We start from the raw sequence: 19613 nt of genomic DNA, 5'->3' as shown, positions 1-19613 counted from the left end.
CATCCATGTGATGTGTTCGTCTAGTGTACACTTTAGGCTGGATGAGCGGATTATGTGTTTGTTGCTAACAGACTAAACGCGACACCGTCAAACGCCAAACAGTTTTTCTTTTTTACTTACAGAACGAATTTGAAACGGTTGAGCAGATGTAGCGTTAGCATCTCATGGAGTCAGTAAGCCCATAAATTCAGCTGGTAAGTAATGTTAGCTTAATTTTAACGGCTGCACCCTCTCGACTAGCTAATGTAAAGAGGGTTCCTAGCACACATAGCTACTGGCAAAATACAGACTCGAGCAATGGTGGTTTTGAAGTCGGTTTATTGTTAACGAGCCTGTCAGTTAACTTAGCATTGTTAACAAGGTCAGGAATTGCTGCTACCGTTAGCTAACGCAGCTAGCCGAGCTGTCTGACAACAAGGCTTCGCAGCCCTCCGAGTGCAGATACTGTGATTTGTTTAACCACTCGATATCAATCAATTAAAAGCCCGCACAGTGCTTGTGTCAGAAATGCTGTCATGCTGACACACGACAGTCTCGCCTCCTTTGGCGATGTGGACACGCGTTCATTCAAGTAGGCGGTGTTGGAGGGCAAGTGTTGGTCACTGATCCCCCTGCTCGTCAGGATTGTGCAGTGCTGAGTAACGTTGGTGCTGGGCGGTGTTCAGGAGTCAGCAGGACGTGATTTTCAGGTTATTCTCTCCTCCCTCGTCTTATTAACGTGCATTATCTTCGACCACCCCAGGATGCTGCCGACTGTCAATTGGGTGGGGCTGACGCGGACAGTACGCAGGTGCAGAGCCCCATAAGGCATAAGCCGAACCGCACAGAACATTGTTTGAACCCTTAAAGGGCGGCTGGTCGCCGAAGCCATGACCAAACCCGAGTCAAAGAAAGGCGGCATGGCCGCGATCGGCACCGCCGGCAAGTGCGCCACAGGAGGATCCGCCGCCGAGCAGGTTAACAACGGCTCAGTGGAGCCAGGTTGTCCGGATCAGATCGCACCAATAAAAGCCAAGATGATGAAGCAGACCTCCAGAGAGAGTCTGCACCGGAGAAACACGGAGTGCGAAGTCTTCGACGACGGGACGAACACATTTTTCTGGTGAGTGCATTTTGGCAGTGTCAGCAGTCTCAATGTCACGTACTGATTGCTGCATCATCTTTGTTTTGGCAGTGCTTGCAAGTAAATAGACAACTTAAAATCCACAGTTGCTGCAGAAAGATCTGAGTCTGGTGACAGCAAGATTTATTCAGTGATTCAAGGTGAACTGAAAGACAGGCCTAAGTGACCTTCATTAATCACAACAAATACTCACCATGTTCCAATTAATGTTTTTTTTTGCAGTTATTTATACACTACCTGACAGGGTATTAAACCATATAAATAGAAAACAGTAGCAAGGACTCACTGAGGCTTATTACTACACAGGATGTCACATATATAGATGTTTTGCTATCGTTTCCTGCTCTGTCATGGGTGCTTACATTGCTCATCCAAGGTGTGTAGTTGATATGGAAAAAATCTAATATTCCAACTTCCCCCTTAAGCAGAAAGAGCTTCATGACCAACTGGAAGTCAAGTCAAATCTTTTGTCCATACAGCACATTTTGTGTGTCTTAACGTGAAGAGTGCAGTGTTGGCATTGTGTGCAAATCTGTCTTTAGTGTGTAAAGCAAAGCACAGTAAGAATACGCTAAGCTATTCAATATCTTAGCAGAGGAGCCTGACTGGGTCCTCTCAACAGCACCACAGATTACACCCTCCAGATCAATTGTGAAGAAGTTGAATGACTTGATACAAGATTCAAAACTTTATGGAGCTAGCATTTATTGTGGGATTGTTGGATAAGCTGGCAATTTATACAATAGACAACCAAATGCAATATGACGGCGTAGTATCAGAATATTAGAGGAATCTTGATTTAGGGTAGCTCAGTTTCCTCAAAAAGTGGCTTGTATAATACTATATGTGATTTCACAATAGCTGGCACTCCCAGGTGCCGTTATGTGAAAGACCTGATAATGAATAATAACTCTGCAGCCTGTTTGCTTTGTGCTTGACTTGGAAACTGGAGAATTATGAGAGCTACCTAATATGTTAATATTGCATGCATAAACCCATTGCAACAATAAGTAAAATGCACGTCACCAAATTGTGTAGAATCTTATTCGTTTGTTCGTCACCATGAAATTAACATTTTTGTACAGTAACTCCAAAAACATAAGAGCTAACTTGTAATAACTGTAATGAAACCACCAGCTCTTAAACAGAGGAAGAAACAGTGAAAAGGTTTCAGTTTCTCATGGTTACTTATGGTGGATTTCTGATTGGAGTCAGTACAGGAATGCACTGACTATGTGTGGGAGTACAGGGTTATAACCAAGAACTGTTGTTGATCATGGCAGCTTCCCCTGGTTGTTAAGAGGGTAACCATGTGGCATGCAACCCGCTTTATTGGCACAGATTGGAGTTGAGGGGGAGTTTATTTTTATATTTTTCTCAGAAAATAGGGACAACTTGGATAGAACTCAGACTGAGAAAATGAAATTCTTTTCTGGCACACCACTTTAGTTTTTCCATAAATAACATTTTAGTCTTATAAGACTTCTTACATAGTCTGATATTTTTTAGGTGGTATAAGGTCAGTGAATGTATAATATAGATATGTGAGACAGTAATCAGTCAAACATGTTTTATTAAATAAAATTACATTTAGTAGCTCACTACAGTCACAAAATCTTGCGACTTGTCATGCCTATTTCTGCCTTACAGTCAAGCTCAGGAGAGTATTAGGCTATTTCTGCTTATCCTCTGGTCATTGGACGGTCTTCAAGTAGTAGCTTATTTTATCTGAATGCTCAGCCTCAATCTTAGGCTAGTGGTTCGTCTGTTTGTCTATTGCAGAAGGCTGGTTTTTCCGGTGTGTCTTTTCACTCCCGGTGTTGTGTGGTTGTTAGGCAAGAGAGAAGCCAGGCCCTCCCCTGTGTCTCCTGCCAAACAGGTTGGGTAAGGAGGTGGAACAGAGAAAATACTGACACCTGGTATGTGGCCTCTGTGACTTTGACTAAAGTCACGAAGACACGCTAAAGGGCTGGTGGAGGGGGTGACCTTCTTTAGTTTGACAGATAACAGTGATCTTAGTACAAAATTCAATGTTAAGTTTATTGTGCCTGAAAAGCAGTTGCAAGTGAAATGACTTTCATGAGTAAACAGATTTCTTAACTGTCATGTGAGTGAGACACCTGGTTACTAATTTCTTATTTACTTATTACAAGTGCACATGCAACTATTAATAGACCGCAGACACAAACACCAAGCTGCCATCCAACAACCAGTAGTGACAAAGATTAAGTATTGCCTCGTCTTTTTTTGCTCTTGTCCGGGGATAAAAAGTGGCGCTTGAACACATCATTAAGACTACAGTAAACACCAAGCACATACAGTGTGTTCTGCATGAAAAGAAGTCAAGCCTCGGACCTTAAATGTAAACTATAATCAAAGCAGCACTTTCCCACAGTTTTCACACAACTCGCACTATAGGTGGCCCTTAGCTGTGGACTTTATGCCTTAGCCTTATTTACATCAGCCCAGAAATGTAACTACATGTGGTGTCAACGCAAACCACAATTGCTGTGATTGGTGCACTTATACCTTATTGTATAGGTCATTTCCTTCCACATTGTCTCTATTTCCTGCAGTAATTAACATGATCAGATAAGTTTCAGCATAATTTTATGTCACCATTGTTTGTAGTACCACATTGTTTGAGGGGAAGAAACTCACATGAGTGGTGAAGAAACTAAACACTGTGACACTGAAATCCAGTGTCAACTAGTACTTGCAGTGTAATTGCAAAGTGACACAGACACACCAGTGCAGAAGTATAAATTCTCATAATGCTATAGATCACTTGTGTAGCCTCTGGCTGAGCTCTGTATAGGTTCAACATAGAAGCATAAATTAAGGTTTACTCTTACTCTGTTTTCAGTCTTCTTTGATGCAGACACTGGGTAAAAAAAGTAAGGAGCAGTATATTCTATTGCTAAATTGTTAAACTCTTTGAAGTCACACTTTCAAAATAAGGGGTGGATGAGAAATCCTATTACTGATCTGCTGTATGTATACAGAATAATAATGGTTATTGTCTGATTCTCTAAATAAATGATCTGGCACTGCCCATATTCCAGGTTAGTCCTTTTCCATCTTCTTTGTAATTAGTAATTCCTGTGGTTATCCATTGGATAGTACATGCTCCTTTAACCCATACATTATCAACATGTGTTTAAATGAAACGTTGCCCCCTCAGCAGATAAATCTTTTGATAGCAGAGTACATTGTACAGCAAAGGTTAGTCTTTGTCTCCTGCCATGTGGTGATGTGGGGAGCCTACCATGACCTTTAAACTAAAGTTCTGGTTCACCAAACCTTATTAGTTTATCAGGGCATATACACCCTTTAGAGGAGATTCACAGTCCTTTCTGAAACAGGTCATCGGAAGAAAGCTATTTTTGACTTCTGTTCTTTTCCTTAACTGGAAAAAAGAAAACATCGAACTGACTCATAAAATCCATAGCTCATTGTGTGATTTTTGTTTTATGTGTTGCATACCTTTTGGGATACTATTTTCAGCTGATGTAACCCAGTTTTCCAACACAAATCTGTTTCAGCTCATGTGTATCTTATTTCCATTGCATTCATGTTTTAAATATTAGAGGCAAATATTTCTCTGTCACAAGATAGACAAAAGCTTTTTAGAGACTTTTTATAATTATAGTCTATTAATTTTGCTATAATTTCTTAGTGACCTGGGAGATGGCATCAGCAGTATTTTCACTTTCCCCCAGTCCATTTTAATGACTTTTCCTCTTTGCAAAAGTTATTAATGTCCTCTTCTCTGTCCCTTTACTCTGTCTTTCTTTCCAGGCGAGCTCATACTGTGACAGTGCTCTTCATTCTGACCTGTGCTCTGGTCTACGTCACGCTGTTGGAAGAGACCCCCCAGGACACGGCCTACAACACTAAGAGGTCAGTAGGCTGCTTGCATCATTTCCTCAGTGTCCCTGCAGGATCCAATAGGCAGCTGAAAAAAACCTCATTTAATTCAGTGGGGCTTTGTGACTGGGCTGAATGAATGTTTGATGTAATCATTTGGCAGCCGTATCACTAGAGATAAAACCTGTTTCGTTAGTAATCAGCATCAATAGTTTATTTTATTATTGGCTTTTAAATTTGGAGTCATGGCATATTCAGCTGTTGTGTCTATATTTCCATAAGACAACAGCCAACTTGGTAATCTGTGGAAGCACCTGACTACAAACTGTTTGCATTTTTGTAAGATAAATACCAGAATATTGCACAAGTATGTTGATTTAGTCTGTGGGGCATGTCACGTTGTCATTCAAAGCTTAGTGAATACGTCAAATAACAAAACCAGCCAATAAGCACAGCCATTGTTATCACATTTAACACAATTTGGCATTAAATCACACAGCCACAGAAACATGAGGTGAATAATTCATTTCAAATTCAGTTGTTTCCTTCTCCTGTTGCTTGAACACAGCTGATCTTTTTTCATGGCCATAATGTTGTATTTATAGAGGAAAAAAATTAATTTCATTAGATATAAATTTAGCAAGTTTGTGTTGTTCTTTAAGAAATCAGAATATATGCAACACAATTGCATTTGCTGAGTCACAGACTTGGATTAATTCACAGTGACATGTAGCGGGATCCACCCCAGTCATACCAGAGTAGGTCACAGTGCCTCTAGTGAAGTTCAGTTATGTGATTGTCTTTAGATGCTTTCACACATGCACTGACACCTTCAACATGTCCGGACTTTACCCAGATGAGCTGCATGCGGGAACGCAAACGTCTGAGTTATTAAGCTCAGAGATTACCCTTTTAATTTACCAGTGAATGAATGTTTCAGCCCTCATCTATGGCCATGCTCTTGTGGGTAGTGTAAAGATTTCAGATGTGTGTGGCCAAATTATTTTCCTCTATAGGGTGACTCGGCTCACCCTCAGAGATATCAGAAAAACCTCCAGAGAAACAGTGCATTTACATGTCAGCTCTCTCAAGTAAGCTGACTCTTAACTCTTGTAAACAGGAAACATGGTAATCGCGGTATGGGGATTAGAGGAATCTGATTAGACAGCTAGATTTCTCCTAGAGAACTGAACTCTCAACAATGTACAGTGGCAAGAAAACGTATGAGAACCTTTTGTGAATTTCATGGTTTTCTGTATTAATTTTTTATAAAACGTGATCTGATCTTCATCCAAGTCAAGAGTATTAACAGATATAACTAATAGGTAGGTTAACATGCTAGCAATATGAGTTTTTTATGGTTCTCTAAACAGACATGTAAGATCACAATTCTTTTTGTGTTATTACTTTAGACACATTATATTTGTTAAAAAAATACTTTTTCTTGCCACTTTATGTGTAACCAGGTTTCTAATCGGCTTTTTATGGGAGCACTTGTGCACATCAAGGGCAGCAGACACTTGATTATTAGAGTGATGCAGCATCATTTTTAAATCAAGCCCAAAATTTGAATAAAACTGAACACAGTTTAAGTTCAGACATCTAGAGTGGAACTGCTGCTCATTTGCATTTAACAGATGTGCTTTGGACATCTGATCAGGATGGATCTGGAGTCATCAGTGTGTTTACATGCACCTAAGAAACCTGGTTACTGGAAATCAGTGTATACATGCAGTAGATGAATAATCTAATAATACAGAGTGAAAATTGACCTAATAGTCATTTTACGGGACGGAGCAATCTGAATTATCTAGGAGCTTTTACTTGCAGCAGACTATTATGCTTATATGTTCAAATATTTCTCATGTACTCATTCACCCACTGCTGAATAGACTTATCCTCTCCTACTCATTGTGAAACATTGGGCTAACTGCTCACTCTCACTAGTTCACACATGTAACCTCACTTATAAATAATTGTACTCTGTGAATAACATTCCCACCCACACACATTTATACAATCAGTCACTCAAAAGTGTCTGTAGTCAGCTGCTGAGACGGGCCTTATGTTATGTCAAATCATGTCCCGTTACTTCTACTATTACTACCTCTCTCTTTCTTCCTATAGAGAAAATACTATGTTACTTGTATATTTTGTAAAACATAAATTTAACTTATATTCTGGTGTGTTTCTAATCGGCTTCTTTAGGGGGATTGTAGCCAGCATTCTGGTTTTCCTCTGTTTTGGAGTAACACAAGCCAAAGATGGACCATTCACAAGACCACATCCAGGTAAGAGGAGCACATTTACCATCAAGCCATGTTCCTGATGCCATAAATCACAGTGAAGGCAACATTTTCTTTTTCAATCTTTGAAGATTTTACAGATAAGTTGTTTTAAACATCAGCTGAATAGTTACGCTGATGTATTGTTCAGTAGGTCCCTTTAAGACACATACAGTACATGCTGTATGCTGTTCTCTCCTTTGCCTTCCTGTGTAGGTGGGTAAGAAAACCTGAGAGCACTTACCACTACTTCAGTCAATAATGTTTGAGAATCTCATGTTGGCTTTCAGTAAGATATTTAGATCCTCTGAGTGCTCAGAATCAATACTAAATGTACTTGTCAAACTGAATAAGACATGAAAGAAGCTGAGGTGTTTTCCTGACATGGTTTATTTTCAATCACAATAGCTGGGCAAGAAGATAAACACAAACAAAGACATGTCCACACAAGATGAACATTGTCATTAGTTTGTTATAGTCTCTCTTGATAATTACACATTCAAATATTTATTCTAGAGAATTATTCCATCTTAAATTGGAGTGACCCTGTTTTGCAGGTTTAACTTCAGCTAAATGTTCCCACTAAAGGTTTATCAGTCCTGTTCATCAGCTTGGAGGGATTTCAGTCCATTTCTCTTTACAGTACTGCTGCAACTTGGTAATGTTGGATGGCTTCCTTGCATAAATTCTCTGCTTCAGGTCCTTTTGCAGCATTTGTTTGGGACTAGGGTCAGAACTTTGATTAGGTCATTCCAAAACATTAAATTCCTTCTGCTTTTAACATTGTTTGGTAGAACAACTTTGGGTTGTTGTGTTGCTGATGACCCACACTCGTTTGAGAGCAGATAGTGGATTCATGAATATTGCTTTTTGCCACTGTCAGAGGTGTCTTTAAGTTTCTTGGACTATTACAAGCATTTCTCTTGGTGCAATCTTTGACTGTCAACCATTCCAGAGGAAGTAATAATCATTTGTTGTTGAATACTCTATCTGTGCTCATTATAAAAATGATGAGTTTCCTTCCTGTAGTAAACGACACATTAAATGTAGAAAATGGGCAAACATAAATGTTTCTTATTGTTATCTTACTTTTGCTTAACTACTCTATATCACTGCACTTCCAGTGTATTCATTATACACTGCATCCATCAGTGCAGTGACTATACACCAACACTTAAAGAATAAGAGGTATTTTGTCTTTTGTTATTGTCACCTGATCCCATAAAGAGGCTAAAAGCATCTATGAATATTACCCACTAATGGTAAAGTCTGTGAATTCAGAACCTGATTTATGTGATTTGTCTGTGCCACTTTAGACAAATGGAGAGTGAGCGGTTGTAGGTTGTTTTTGTCAAGGATTGTGGGACCTCTCTTAACAGGATTTGCTGCAGTCATTGCAGTCCGGCTCATGCGGATAAATACCCTTAAGCTTCTACCTGGCAGCAACAGACACCTGCAGACCTCCATTGTTAAGAACACACTAATGAACCACACCATTACACAAACAACATAGACACTGTAGTTTACAGATGCTGTAAATAACTCAGCATCAGGGGAATATTTGCATAAAGTTGAGCCTTTCTCAGCTTTTTCTTGCAGTGTAACTAGTGATTTTTAAATCTAAACTTGAAGGGTGGCACTGGGTTGCAAAAACCAGCTTCACAATGAATAACAGCCGGACCCAGCTTTTTGAAACTGTGTAAGTGGCCAGTTTCTATGACGCTGTGTACTTGATGTGCTACATACTACAAAGGGATGCTTGTATTGTACAGTTCCTATAAATAGTTTGCTATTTTGGTTTTTAACCAGGTCATTCATGCAGATGATACATCTTTGTCTCTCAAAGCACATAACATTTAAAGGAAAGAAGTAAGAAAACAGGGTGGAGGCATGGAGACACATTCAACTGAATGTCTTTTGTTGGTGAAGGCATGATGTTGCTAAGCAAAAACTTGAACTGCTGTTGTTGAACTACGTGTGGCTTCATGCCCCCTCTTTTTGTGCAGTGGTAGACATACACCCTTACTTGTTGAGCCAGATAAGTAGGTTTAGTTGATGTAAACCTTTTGGAGCCAAGTTGAGACTCCACAGGTTTGTCTCCTTGAAAAAGACCCGTGTTGTGACATGTACTTCCTGCTGTTTCACAAACTAGGCATGGTATATCAAACTGAATTCAGATTTGTTAAAATAACATTTACATTACATTACATTTACTCTTGTGCGGTGCATTAATTACAAGATGCATAATCCCTTGCTTTTACTGCTGTTACTATTAGTTCTTTTAGTTACTGAAGTTCATATTATCCCTGGTACTAGAAAAGTGCACTCGGCAATAAATTATTAAAAGTCATGTTTGAGAACTAAAATTGAAGTAATCTTCAGTGTTGTATTTCTTATTTTGTTCCACATCTCTTTCTCTAGCTTACTGGCGGTTCTGGCTTTGTGTCACAGTCGTCTATGAGCTGTTCCTCATCTTCATCCTTTTCCAGGTAGGTGTGCTGATGATGTTTCTGCCTCGATTGACTGAAACTTACACATTAAAACTACTACACAGTAGCAGTCACATGAAGCAAGTTACTTACAACTCGTGCACATCTTTCTAAGGCATTTTGATGGACCATTTTACACTCATAGAGCAAGTCACTGAAACTATTGCTAAGCTGCCAATATTCTGGACGTTCACTCTGACCTCTTGTGTAAAATCTTGGATTGTACAGGAATTAAAACCTCACAACTATATTCTGAAAAGCCATCTGGTGGTATCTATGAGGTCCTCCTTGAGTAACTCATGCTTTTACTGCTGTGATTTGAACCTACATTTGGAAAGCAAGCAATCGCTTTTCTCTCTCTAGGTTTAATTAAAATGTCACCCAAGCCAGAGCTTTTAAAATAGCAACACTATACAGCTGACAAACTACTATATCTTAATCACTAGACTGTTAAAAGAAGTTAAACTACTCAAGCCACTTATCTTTTAGACTTCTGCAAAGAAAATTTTAAATTAAAGCTTGATAATGGTGTTAAAAAATAAATCTTATGCCAAACATCTGGCTAAAGGGAAAAATTTAAAGAAAGCATAGAAGTCCTAGTTTTACAAAACTGTAAACTGACATATAACAGTGATTTAACGTCAACATGTTGAAGGTATGTTGTAATAAAAAAAGAAAATGTTGCATGTAAGTAATTGCAGCATGTATTAAATTAAAAACAAGGCATGCGTTAACATAAAATGTACAAGATTTTTCCTCTACATGTAACTGGTCGTCTCAGAGTGAATCTTTGTCTCCTTAAAGCTGTTGTAGGAAGAATAAGTGTTGACAGTTTCTGTTCTTTTCCTCCAAACCCTATTATCAGACAGTGCATGATGGACGACAGTTCATGAAGTACATTGACCCCAAGTTGGGGGTACCCCTGCCGGAGCGCGACTATGGAGGAAACTGCCTCATCTATGACCCTGGCAACACTACTGACCCTTTTCATAACATTTGGGTAAGACTATCTATTTCGAAAATTTTATTTAATTGTTTATTTATTTATTTTATTTGACCTGTGTATCTAGGTCTCAGTTATGAGAGATTGAGGCAACAGCTTTGTTTTTGCAGTGTCAAGCCTGTTTTGAATATGCAGTGCCACCTGTACTACCGATACCCAAGGAATTGTATTTTAATATGTTGCACTTTCATTTTCTCTTTGCCTTTAGTTCTTCTATGCTGTTTATGTGTTATGTAGCCTCTCGGTTTTCTTCTCTTTCATATGCACACAAACATAAACCACAGTTGCTGTGGCTGCTGACTGGCTCCAGAGGTTTATGTCTGGAGCAGATTATAGCCCATCAGTTAGAACCAGGCCTTCTTCTCCCTTGGGAGGCAGTCTGTTGCTATCATGACCTGGGCCACATCTCCACTGGTGACCTGATTTCAGGCTCTTGAAGTGGGTCAAACCCACTTCCTCCACTAAATTACACCCAATCTATGTGAAAGGCATTTTCAAAATGTCACATTTTTAGGTCATTATTATGACCAGATATTTGGAAATAAATTTTAATTAACATTTTGTTTGGACTTCTGCCAACTAAAATGTGCTAAAGTAATAATCAGGTAGAACTGAATGCATATGATATGTGGATGAACTGTGCTGTTAAAGGGACAGTACAGGACTGAATTTGCTTTTTCAGGCTCTGCCAAGTATCAACAAGTATCATAAAGACCAAGAAATTACATCAGATGATCACATTTGAGAAATTATTAAGATTTTTGCAAATACATTTTCTGTTAATTAATTGATCAGATAATTGCTGCAGTTTTTGTTACATGCAGTTATGTTCTAAGTTGTTTTCCAAAGCTACAGTTTTTAGTTAGATGTGAAAAGAGGGTACCTATTGTAAGGAGAATTTGTGGTAGGACTGATTCGACATGATAAATATTTTCTGTGAGAAGAACTTCATGTGTTTGTGTTTGTCTCTGCAGGACAAGATGGATGGCTTTGTTCCAGCTCACTTCCTGGGATGGTATATCAAAGTAAGTACTCTATGAATTATGTATCCTGGCACACTGAGCATGATTATACATTATACACAACTATAGTGCTGTTATTATTTCTTTCTGTTTAAAGAATGGCGTATGTGTGTTTTAGTATTTCAGCTGTCCATTCTAGACAAAACAATTCTGTTGCTTTATCATGAAAGCAGTTGAACATATCACATAAAATGATGAAGCCTGTTTACAGCAGTTGACATTGTTCAGTGGTTATGAAGGTTTCATATTTTTAAAAGTTGATCTGAAATCATAACAAATCAAAACATAAAAGGTTCTAATAGGTGAAGAAGAGGAACATATTTTTATAAATAAGACTCAGTAGCTGATCACTAATGGCAGGATGTTCGGGCTGCTTTTGTGTGAAGCAGATCAACAACACCATTCTGTTATAAAGCATTTGCAGCATTGACATGGATTTTTTTTCTATGATATCTTGCTGACCTCCTCCCACTCCACACCATTCTCTTTCTCCTACTCATCTTTCCTTTTTGCACTTTGTTGCTCTGTTCTTTCCTCAGACTCTTATGATCCGGGATTGGTGGATGTGTATGATAATCAGTGTCATGTTTGAGTTCCTGGAATACAGCCTGGAGCACCAGTTACCTAACTTCTCCGAGTGCTGGTGGGACCACGTATGTACAAATATAACATCTCTTCTGCTTTGTTTAGCTGAGATTCAACAGGTGTGCCCTTAAGACAACATGTCAAAGACTTTTAAGCTTTAAAGAATGAAATGTAAAGCTTACAATTGTTGCGAGTCACTATATATATATATATATATATATATATTTATTTTTTGTGAACAGAATCAGAGGATGCAATGAACAAGGCTGTTAGTAACTGCTACTGTACACTTACCGATGCCTGCCTCTCTCTACAGTGGATCATGGATGTGTTGGTGTGTAACGGTCTGGGGATCTACTGTGGCATGAAAACACTAGCCTGGTTGTCAATGAAGCCCTACCAGTGGCAGGGTCTGTGGAACATTCCTACATACAAGTAAGACATTCTGCGCTAAACACGATAACAGATTACGAGTGGCTACTTTTATAAAGCACCAGGTCTTTAGTTTATGTTCACTTCAACAAAAAAATCCCCTGAATGATGCCCTGATGAGAATATTCTTGTATCTTTCATCAACTACTGTTCTCAACAACTGTTGAAAGTTGAATTGCATCTGAGTAGTCTTAGATGCATGCAGTGGCATCCGTCTGTTGTTTAACTGTGTGTATGTGAATAATTGCACAGCATCGTTAATTAGCTGTGCCAAAGATGAATTGTCTCATATAACCTAGCCAAGGAATAACGGTTGGAAAAAAGCCTCTTGGCTAACACAGGCACTAATTAATTATTATAATTAATGTGCAATGCCCTCATACAAACAAAATAAAATAATTGTTAACCTCTTCTCTACTATGTGGCTTCCAGGGGGAAGATAAAGCGTATAGCTTTCCAGTTCACACCATACAGTTGGGTGAAGTTTGAGTGGAAACCTGCTTCAAACCTTCGTCGCTGGCTTGCTGTGTTAGGAATCATCTTCATGGTGAGAAAGATCCTGTTTTTTATTGACTCGAAAAAGGGGAGTTTTGGTTCCTAATTTTCTACTTCTTTTTTTCTGGTGCAAAAGTAAAAATGTCACTGACAGGTGTTTTGTTGCCCAGGTGTATCATTTTACAGTGTGTACATGGATTCTGTATTTGTTATCTATCTTATGGACTAAATAATTAACTGCTCTTTGACTTATTATATTTCAGTGCTGCCAAATTATTATTAAATTGTTCTTATTTTATTATTTCCTTTCCTAGTTCCTCCTGGCAGAGCTGAACACCTTCTACCTGAAGTTTGTGTTGTGGATGCCTCCGGAACACTACCTGGTGCTGCTCCGCCTGGTCTTTTTTGTCAACGTTGGAGGCGTAGCCATGAGGGAGATCTACGATTTCATGGATGACCCGTGAGTAGCAGCAGCATGATGTTTATGGGTGAAGTGCAGACACATCTGGAAACATGCTTCATAACACAGATGTATTTTATTGGAAGTACTGTGTAAAGAATATACTGACTCTATACTCCACTTTTCATAATGCACCATGTACAGTAAGTGTAATTCTTATATAGATCAAGTCTGATTGAGGTGTTTACTGCTGACTTCTTTAAATTTCGAAGTAGATCACCATGCTACATTTTCAGGCAGAATCCAATATTCAGAACAGCTCTACAGAGGAACATAAGATCCTGTTATATAGCTAGTGCTTGTTACAGTGTGTTGTTACAGTGATGGTAATTGGCATAAAGTCAAATGTGTAAAGGAGCATTTTCCCTCACAGTCACTGTATGTGGAAGGCAGTAAAACTCATCTTTCCAGTTTAGTGCTAAGTGAGAAATCTTGCACAATGCTTGTACCAGTATACGCTGCATAGAGGCTGGTGGTGGTAAACCCTCAGAGGTGCTTAGAGAGTGTATTTACTTCACTGATAGTGTAAGCTTCTTATCTCACCGGTGTACTGTAAGCTAGCAGTTATGCTTGTCTGACAAATGGGCACCCACTTTTGGCTTTAACAACTGACAACACTCTTTGAAATGAAGTGAAGGGAAAACAAAACTCTGTTTCCAACATTTAACAACAATATCACAGTAGGTAGAATAAGACACAACATGTGCAAACAAATACAAACATCTGTATTATTTTTTATATTGGTCTTTTCCTTTTTCACTTACACTAGCACATTATCGTATCGTATGTATTACCTTTGGTAACAGTTCAGTCAAACTCACTGCACCATGAGTGACTTGAATTTTAATTAGAGTTGGTGAGAAACTGATGTTTAGCATATTACCACACTAATAACATGGCATATGTCATAGCTTTATTTACTTCTGCTGCATTTGTGTACAGCCCACATCACAAGCTCACCTATAAGCACACATTTTGCTTTTCCATAATAACTCTGTTTGTAATATTTTTCACCAGGAAGTTCCACAAGAAGCTTGGCCAGCAGGCCTGGCTGGTTGCAGCAATCACAGTGACGGAGTTCCTCATAGTGGTCAAGTATGACCCCAACACCATCATGCTGCCCATCCCTTTCTTCATCACACAGTGCTGGTTATTAGGAATCTTTCTTATCTTTACCTGGACACTGTGGCGGTTCTTTATCCGGTAAGAATGGGATGGGACCAGGACTTGTGCCCTATAACTATCAAATTTAATAATCCAGTTTTTGATTGTGTGAACTGCAAACAGTTAATAAATTCTCCTAGGTATTATTATTTGGTCAAACACTAAATCTGTTTCAGGACTTTGTGGTTTGGTCAAATTTGTATAGTAACTAAGGTTAGAGAGAGATACAACATCTCAGGAAGATGTTGCTGCTTATCAGTACTAAAGAAGAGACAGAAAAGACACTTGGTTAAAGAAGTAAGTTCAGAAGAAGTGCTCCCAGGACTGATTTTCTATTAATAGTGTCTAATTTTCTTTGATCCTCTCACAGTGACATCACACTACGCTACAAAGAGACCCGTAGACGCAAACAGGAAGCCCCCGCTGACCGGGACCGCCCTCTAGGCAACGGCAACACAGCCGCACCATCTGGACGAAGCAAACTGAACGGCAGCTCCGATACGCTGCGGCAGAGGAAGGCCTGAGGTTGAAGCATGTGGGTCAGAGCTGGTTGGCCAGCAACACCTGAAGGAGAAAGGACGAGGTTTGATGGGAAAAACTAGAAGGATGAAGGAGAATAATGACTTAAAGACGTATGTAGATGACAGCAAATGGACACAGATTAGCTGTATAGACTGTGCCTACATGAGCCAGTGATTCAACTATTCAACAGAAGCAAGGGGTGGAAGGGGACATTTTCATTTGGTGCATTGTCTTATTGTCATAACACACACGCACACACACAATACATACAGAGATTTACCTCATTCTATTTTCCTCAAAGAACCTTTGAGGAATTATATACAGGACAAAATGTGTAATCTATATGTTACTTTGGATGTTAGTTAACGAGGGCAAAAACAAAACAAAATGCTGAAACACAGATGTGACAGTAGTGGACGGTTATTACAGGTGACCAGGGAAGTAGAGAGACTCTTGACCAATAATTGACAGCAGTTTCCATTTTTTCAGCTGTACTTTGTCTTAGAAAACAAGAGATGAGTGTCAGGAACACATGCACCTCTGTAAATAAGCTTTGTTCTGTGATGTGCAGTTACATCAGTGCAGATGAGAAAAAGTGTATTTGGAGATGTAATAACTGATCTGGGTTCCAGACTGCTATGCAATCTTCAGTATAAACCTGGGATTTTGGCCAAGCAGCAGTGAAAGTTAAGCTTAGTTCATAGTGACTTGTTTCTGTTACATTTAGTTAAAGTGAAACTGTTCTGGTTCTGTTTATTCCCATGCACAGTTTTAGAGTACTCTTTTATTAGGTTTGATCCCAGGTTCATGACACTTGTTTTCATCTGGGAGAGAATAGCAGCTTTTCATTTCAGTTCAGGATTTCCTGGAAGCACTGAGCCGCCAAGTCCTCATAAACGCCGGGGATCTTCCTTCAGTCGCAGAGAGGAGAAGTAAAACTGGTTCGTAGTCACTCTCTCCTCATAGGTTTTGTTCTTGAAAAGAACGATTTAGAAAAAAAAAAAAAAAGATGATGTACCATATTCTAGGTATTTAACTGCTGATATTGTAGATGACACTTGGGATATAGTTGGGTGTTTTGTAGATGTTTTGTTATCACTATTGTTAAATTGATTACGAACAACAGATTGTACTGAATTTCCTTTTTGACAAATGAGGTAAAGAGAAACCTGCAGCACTAGCGAACACATTCATGACAATCACACTAACAGAAATCTGTTTCCCTCTGATGGAGACATGTTGACTCACATACAGCACAGTAACAAACAACACAGGTGTGGATACTGCTCCACTTTAACACAACGCAAGTAAGTCTCGGCTCAACAATTGGCAAATTCAGACACATCAGAGTAGGAATTTCATGTCTGTATCCTGTCTATTATTTTATGCCAATTTTTTTAACTCTTGAATTTTATTACAGTTTCATATTCTGTGGTACCTGAATTTGCCAAACAAAATACGAAACAACCTTATTTAGAGAGGGAGAAATAAAGTTGGCTTAGTTGTGGTGTAGTTTTGGAAGAGAACCAATCTTTCCAGCTCTTTGGGTGTTGCCATATTAAACATGCAGTCAGCCAAAGTTTAGATCTCATTCTTGCTAAAGCCATAAATGCCACCTAGACCCACTTGAACTGCTCAAACCTCTGTTATCCCTCATTTATGTTTATTTAAATTCAAACTAAAGCAGAGTTTCAAATCCATCAGACTCATGCGTGTCAGTATAGGGTTTTATGTTCAAAAAGAAACAAGTCAAACTGTTGAAAACCAGTTTTACCGTCTTTGCAATGAAGGACCTCATCTCTGTAACACTAAATGCCTCTAAGTCTCAATATGTGAAGTTGTCATAAATCATTTACAATAGTAATCTTAAATGTAGAACTTAAAGTAAAAAGGTGATTAATCAAACATGAATCTGCATTTCTACTAATAACTGTTTTGGTTCATTGTTTCGGTCTGACTGAATATTTTCAACTGAATGTATTCAGGTTTTGAACTACTGGGTGGTGAAACATTAGATTTGAAGAAGACTATAAGTTATTAAACGTATAATAACTGTTGTCATTGTTGTTTTACAAAATAACACATTGATCAGTGCAGTGTTAGTAAAATGCTCCGGGTATTTTTATAGCGATACAACACTAAGCTTTACGTTAGGGGAGAAAACAGAAGACCTCCGTGGTCAAAACGAGATTAACACTCCTTTGTTCCAGTGTTGCTGGATAATGACACTGTTTCCAGAAAAGCTTTAGTGTTTGTCCTGTTCACGTCTTGTGACTGTCAGTTGTACATTTCTGTTTCACACATCGTGCCCTAGTAGCTACGTGCTACATAGGTCATGACAAGATCATGATCAAGTAGAAGGCATCTGTGAATCTAGCTCCAAACTTCCTTTTGCAATCTAGGCTTGGTGTTTTGAAGAAGTCGTTTTAGCAAAGTCTGCTGTTCAAATGAGAGGGTTTGGTCTTTATTTGCAACAAACACTAAGCTGAAGTCATTTATGCAAGAATTTTTCTCATCAGGCTGCAACTGCTTGCATATTTCCCCCTCGGCTTAATAAAGAGAAGCCTGTGCAAATTTAAACCCCTACAAACCATGTTTAGCAAATATATCAAAGTTTGTATTCATTAGCCTGAGCTGTGCTAATTCGGTCACTCGAGAACTGTTTTTTTCTTTTTTTCATGAAACCATTTTAGATGTGGGCTGGGGTTTATCGTGTATCTGTGTTCATGCATTAAACTGATTAAAGTGCTTCTGTTTAAAATAATTAAAGATTTGCACCAATCTGAGTTTGCACAGCAGCTCTAAAATTACCAAACGGTAAACTCAGAGACTCAAATGAGCTGTGGAACGAAATTGGCCAAAAAAAAAAGAAGAAAAACGTGACCTCTTCTTTCATTGTGTGAAGGTTTGATGACGTAGTTTCACCTACAGCCACATGGAGGCGGTACATATTCTGTTACTGTCTCCTGCCCTGTGTTCTTGTCTCCTTGATCGTGATTACAGGCAATTTGATGATCATCAAAAAGCCATTTTCAATGTGGATAGTGTAAATGTGAACATGTTAAAGGTCATGAAACTGAAATATGCTGCTGCACCAGAGTTTTGTAATGTTTTCAATAAAATCAACTGAAAACCTGAAGTGAACCCCCCTCTGCTCCATTTTTAACAGAGCATCATTAAAAAGCAGTAAGTTTGATTTTGCAGTTACTTCAAACAGCATTTCATCTCTCGTGGTTGTACAGCACTATTATTCTGTGTGTTATGACAACTCGAGCACTAACAGAAATATTTCTCGTATGTAGGATGATTTGGTTTGTGTGTATGTTCCATTACCGACAGGTTGGACAAGTTCCTCAAGATGATGACTGTTATGAAACCACTGGACCATGAACTCCACTCTGAAGATGAGTAGAAAATCCTTTGGCTTTTTCAGTTTTACACACTATACCAATAGTAATAGTCTGAATAGTTCAATAAGAAATTTATTTTGAAGCTGCTCGTCTTTGCTGTAGTTTCCTACGACTAAAATTCTTTATAAGGTTGTTGTGTAATTGTGAAATTTATTTGAACATGCAAAAAATATAACATGTCTAGGTAAATGTGCACTGGCTGACCACTTTATTAGGTACACCTGTACAATGTAATGCAATCCAGTACAGCAGGTATATGAATTCTACTTTTACTAGGCTAGGTTATACGTTCTCAGCTTTTGTTGAAACTCTCTAATTCTACTACATGTTTATTACTGTGGTCATAGTGGGTGGGCGAGTCATACTCTTGTTTTTGTTTCTAATGTTTTGGCAGCAGTATTTACATATGTGTGGGGCCCAAAACATTAGAGATGACTTTATCTCCTATGATGTAAAAAATGTAGAGCAGAATTATTATCTGACAGTTTTAACAAAAACTGAGAAACTCTCTAAATGTGAATGCATTAGATTGCAAAGGTGTACCTAATGAAGTGGCTGTTATGTGTATTTATGTATTATTATTTATTTAAAGTTAAACTCATACAACAGTCCTGCAATGAGACCATGTAAGGGCAATATTAATTATGTCAGTATGATCATTTTGGAAGATTCAAGAATATGTGCTGCTGTTCAACTGTTCTGTTTTCCCTGTAATTATAACACAGCCTCACAAAGATGTTGCCCAAGTTCAGA

The 19613-nt window shown here is 38.6% G+C and overlaps 1 protein-coding gene across 3 annotated transcripts; it reads left to right on the top strand.

The window, feature by feature from the left end:
* Positions 1 to 19597, top strand: ptdss2 (phosphatidylserine synthase 2). 3 transcript variants are annotated; one of them, XM_026366048.1, is made up of 13 exons: positions 1 to 194; positions 743 to 1102; positions 4925 to 5026; positions 7202 to 7284; positions 9700 to 9767; positions 10633 to 10767; positions 11745 to 11795; positions 12332 to 12445; positions 12694 to 12812; positions 13242 to 13356; positions 13619 to 13764; positions 14782 to 14967; positions 15299 to 18462. In XM_026366048.1, exons 2-13 carry the CDS (start codon positions 870 to 872, stop codon positions 15450 to 15452), a joined length of 1506 nt encoding a protein of 501 aa, XP_026221833.1. In that variant the 5' UTR covers positions 1 to 194; positions 743 to 869; the 3' UTR covers positions 15453 to 18462. The 3 variants fall into 3 exon arrangements, 2 of the variants coding, with proteins under 2 accessions (XP_026221833.1, XP_026221832.1); XR_003299146.1 differs by lacking the exon at positions 1 to 194 and adding an exon at positions 18790 to 19597 and having other exon boundaries at positions 211 to 1102; positions 15299 to 16391; XM_026366047.1 differs by lacking the exon at positions 1 to 194 and having other exon boundaries at positions 211 to 1102.
* Positions 19598 to 19613: the final 16 nt, after the last annotated feature.

Source organism: Anabas testudineus, chromosome 6 (assembly GCF_900324465.2).
Source record: "Anabas testudineus chromosome 6, fAnaTes1.2, whole genome shotgun sequence".
NCBI lineage: Eukaryota > Metazoa > Chordata > Actinopteri > Anabantiformes > Anabantidae > Anabas > Anabas testudineus.
Note: the sequence above shows the minus strand (reverse complement) of the source record. Positions and strands in the feature narration are given on the sequence as shown.